The sequence below is a fragment of the Rhagoletis zephyria genome, unplaced genomic scaffold (assembly GCF_001687245.7).
Source record: "Rhagoletis zephyria isolate East Lansing unplaced genomic scaffold, Rhagoletis_zephyria_1.1 Rzeph_scaffold_01368, whole genome shotgun sequence".
Lineage (NCBI taxonomy): Eukaryota > Metazoa > Arthropoda > Insecta > Diptera > Tephritidae > Rhagoletis > Rhagoletis zephyria.
In genome coordinates, this window is record NW_016158452.1 from 45,658 (window position 1) to 50,504 (window position 4,847).

The following is a 4,847-nucleotide window of genomic DNA, read 5'->3' on the forward strand; positions in this document are numbered from 1 at the left end:
TTTATTTATAATAATATTTATTATTTATTTATAATAATATCTATTTTTTCTCTTAAGAAATTTATTTAGTCAGAACATATGTAAATGAAAAAATGAATTTAACTTAGTAATAGAAAAGAAATTAAAAAAAATTATTAGAAATTAGCGTTTTTACAACCCTTTTAAAACCAAGGCATCACTGTGATGCATTTGCATGTCGTAAACATAGTTGTGTGGGTTTTTTATTCAACCGTTTTAAAAAATGAAGGTATCACTGTGACACAATTGCAAATCGGAAAATTGCTTGTGTGCGTTTTTTAAGACACAGCTGCATGTCGTAAACTTACTTGTGTAGTTTTTTTATAGCACCTACTTAAGAAATGAAGGTTGTTTTTACAACCCTTTTTGTGGGTATTTTAAGGCACCTTCTTAAGAAATGCGCGTTTTTTGCAACCATTTTAACAATTAAGGTATCACTGGAATGCACCGCAACCCTTTTAAACAATGAAGGTATCACTGTGACACAATTGCAGATCGTAAAATTGCTTGTGTTGTTTTTTTTTAAGCCACCACAAGACACAGCAGGTAGAATTGAAATTACCATTTCATTCTTATTACCTCGTCTCGTAGACCATATATAACGCAACAGTTTTTGTGAATGCATTAAGTCGTTGTGAAGAACTCAAAGTGTGAAGTGCTAATTTCAGATAAAAAAAATTTTCAAAAAAAATAATAAGTGAAGTGACCATTCCAAATCAAAAAGTTTACAATGAATCCACCATCCTCTACACCGCAAGATGAAGCAACTACATCAACAACTATCGAAAACCCAATGAGTCATATACCCAAGCATGATGTTACTGTTTTTGGTGTGTCTACTGATTTAACTGATCTTAATTTACCAACCCATCTGGATATCTTGAGATATTATTTTTACTTAAGCGAACGTGCTAAAACAGAACAAAAAAAGTTTTCCCATAAATCATTCACTATTCAAGTACAAGATAAGTTGATTGGAATTTGGGAAAAACTTGGTATGGAAATAATGCTGAAAAAAAGTGTATTTAATAAATTGAATAAATTGCTTGACAAGTATCAAGAGCAAATCAAGAGAAGAAACAACACCCAACAATTTACAGAGTATGTAAAATCTCTGGAAACAATTTTTTACATTGGAACATGTAAATGCGATTTGAAGGCAGCTCCATGTGCATGCGGCTGGGTTCCCGAACGCCTCAAAGAGTTCATGCACGATCAACATAATCAGAGAAGACTAACAATGGATGCATTTGTGATGGAAACTGAAGAGCAAGGAGCAACGTCTATGTCATCAATGCCAACATACCAAGATCCCGATGATTCAACATACGCACCGCCACCGGTTCAAGAAGATATGGATAGAAGCACAAGTTCACAATACACAGAGAGATACGATTGTTTTAACTTTGCCTTGGTATGTGACAGATTTGGTGTGCCTGACAGAGTAGCATCAGCATTGGGAACCGCTCTTTTGCAAGATTTTAAAATTAAAGATAAGCATGGGAAACCTCTCATCATGGATAAATCGAAAGTTCGCAGAGAAAAAGAGAAATGCAGACAAGAAGTGCTTCGCAAACGGTTAGATGATACCAATTTGTTAGCGTTTTCATTCGATGGCAGAAAAGATGATACTTTAACGATAGATAAAATTGATGAGAAGTATCATACTAGGATGGTAAAAGAACCTCATCTTGTTATTTTGAGAGAACCCAATTCTGAATTGATTGGTTACGTAAGACTGGAACATGAAACCGCTGAATACAAAACAACCAAATTAAATGGTTTTTTCAACGATAAAAATATATCACTGGATGCATTAATTGGAATATGCACTGACGGTGAGCCAACAAACACTGGCCCACACGGTGGAATTATACGACGATTCGAATTGCTGTTAAAAAGACCATTGCATTGGTTCGTTTGCCTTCTACACTTCAACGAACTTCCGTTTCGGCATTTGTTTGAAGCTTTGGATAAATCAACCAGCACTGGACCAAGATCGGCAACCGGAAAACTGAGCCGTCAAATCGAAACTTGTGAAACTCTTCCGGTAAGTTATTGCTATCACTCATTTATTATAATTGTCAACCATTTTTAATTATTTTATTATTATATATTTTCAGGTGGTGGACGGCTTCCAGAAAATTGAGTTGCAAAATATGCCCCCTGCTCCAGAAAAAATTGAATTTTCCACCGATTCGAAGTACTTATACGACATGGCCCATGCAATTTCTAGCGGCGTGGTTCCGGTGGATCTGGCTAACATCAAACCAGGGAAAATTGTACATTCTCGGTGGCTCACCAAGGCCGCTAGATTATTGCGATTATATGTGACAACGGAAAATCCAGATGCAAATTTAAGAATTCTGGTTGAATTTATAATTAAATGTTATGTGCCAATGTACTTCAATATCAAGTATTACAGCTCTGTCGTGTACGGCAGTGCATTATTTTTCAAGTTCATTGGTTGGTCACGATTTCTAGAACCTCGTTTACGCAAAATTGTCAATCAAGTAATTAAAGATAATTCATATTATGCGCATTCGGAAAATATCTTGTTATCAATGTTGTTTGATGATAGCAAAGAAAAGCGCGACTGTGCCATCAAGAAAATTCTACGCTATCGAACCGATGTTGACGAGCCAATGGAACTTAGAGTTTATAAAAAACCAGATATAAACTTTAATTGCACAAGTTATACGGAAATGATCAATTTGAATGATATAAATATCGTATTTGAACCACCATTCACGCGAAGCATTCCGTACGATACATTGAAAGAATATTTAAATCAAGATGATCCACCGTTTAATGATCCAAAAATTCCATCACACATACAAGGAACGGAACGACATGTTCAATTGCTAGCTAGCGTTTCCAAACGGGTTATACCGGAAAATGTAGAGGCTGTTATGGCGACGACATTAGAGAGCCGTGCGAAATTGCCCAGACTTGAAAGTAAAAAAGACTTCAAACAATAATTTTTTTTAGTTTCTTTTCTATAACTCACTTAAATTAATTTTTTCATTTACATATGTTCTGACTAAATAAATTTCTTAAGAGAAAAAATAGATATTATTATAAATAAATAATAAATATTATTATAAATAAATAAATAAAAATAAAGAAAAAACATAGCCATTTAGCTGATTTTTTCATGTAAAGGCCAAAAATGGTGATTTTTTGAAATGATTGTATGGGGAACCCCCCAGGGGAGTTCCAGGGGGTGTGCCACTGGCATGGGTGGATCGGCCGTCCAAAGTTAGTGGGGGTCGGTCATACATTTGGACTCGATTGGAGCACTCTAAATGGGTCAAAGTGGGATTTTTCAAAATTTGCCCCTACCCAAAAGTTCGACCCAAATTGGGGGACATCAGAATTCGTTTTAGAGGTATGGTTCCTTCGGCAAAGTTTCTTATTTTGATCCCTAGAATATGATTTTCACAGAGCAATGGGCGATTTTTTTGCCTACCCACAAATCGACCCGGCCTAATATACATATATATGGGCTGTTCTTACCGTTATAAATTTTTCATCCACTCGCTTATTCCTTACCATTTTAAATAAAAATTCAACAAGTNTTACCGTTATATATTTTTCATCCACTCGCTTATTCCTTACCTTTTTAAATAAAAATTCAACAAGTTTTAACCACTGGGTAAACTTAATAAACGAAATATATTCTCTGGTTAAATTAATAAGCCTGCCCGGATAACACAAAATCCTAAGCTTGATACAAATTTGGTGTTATAAAAGTTTTATAAAGCTCTACTTGTAATTAAGAAAAATGCGGGAAAAAAAATTATAAAATTTATTGATTGATTGATAAAAATGGAGAGGGAATTATGGTTTTGACAATAGAAAGTAGAAAAAAGATACCTCGTGTTGAAAGCAAAAAGGATCTAAAACCAGAAAAAATATAAATACACTGTTAATCATAAAAAAATTTATGATTCGAAAAATTATTTTGAAATATTGTAAAACTTTATTTATTTTTTTTTTTTTGGTTTTTGAAAGCTAAAGTTTTATTTACTTACAGTAACGAGCAAAAGTATTGGCATAGTGAATTTTTCGCAATATAGGCAAAGTATTTAGAAAAATTCCAAGTATGCAGTTTAATAATCCATTCAATTTTTGTTTATCAAAGTGCAAGTTTAAAGTTGCTTGAAAATCTGAATGTAAAATTGCAAATTAGTATGCAGATTTATTGAATTTTCCTGAGTTTTTCTCAAGGTTTACACATTTGATTTTTATGTGTTCTGATGTAGTAAGAACTATGTTTTTTAAAAAAATACTGTGCCAAAACTTTTGTTCAACACTGTACATATAAAACCATATATACAGTAACTTCTCCCGTTACAATAGTAAAAAATATGTAATTTGCTTTGTAGTGCAATCTTGCGGTTTTTTAAATAAAAAATAGTTATCAGAAATTAATTTTTCGTATCAATAAACTCCCAAGCACAGGTTTGTATTAAAAAAATATATCCGCAACACTTTATTAAATATTAATCTGCATATTTTATCAATTCGTCGGTATATTTTTTTATGTATGTTACCGCATAGCTTTGGACTACGTTATCCGTTTTCTATAATTCTTTTTTAAAGGAAAGGTTGTTCCTCAGAGGTAATCTCCTACTAATTGAGTGTAGATAGATCCGATAATTGGACCATGAAGAAAATAACGGAACTCTTAAATTTGTATATGAGAATTGAAGTCGGTTTTGTTTTTATACCCGAGCGCACTTGTGCACAAGGGTATTATAACTTTGTTCACATAACGGTTGTTTGTAACAGGCAAAACGAATCGAGATAGATATAGACAAATG

The 4,847-nt window shown here is 33.2% G+C and overlaps 1 protein-coding gene across 1 annotated transcript; it reads left to right on the forward strand.

The window, feature by feature from the left end:
- Positions 1-302: 302 nt before the first annotated feature.
- LOC108363767 (uncharacterized) lies at positions 303-3,044 on the forward strand. Its single transcript, XM_017617237.1, has 2 exons — positions 303-2,068; positions 2,142-3,044. Exons 1-2 carry the CDS (start codon positions 749-751, stop codon positions 2,997-2,999), a joined length of 2,178 nt encoding a protein of 725 aa, XP_017472726.1. The 5' UTR covers positions 303-748; the 3' UTR covers positions 3,000-3,044.
- The last annotated feature ends 1,803 nt before the right edge of the window (positions 3,045-4,847 follow it).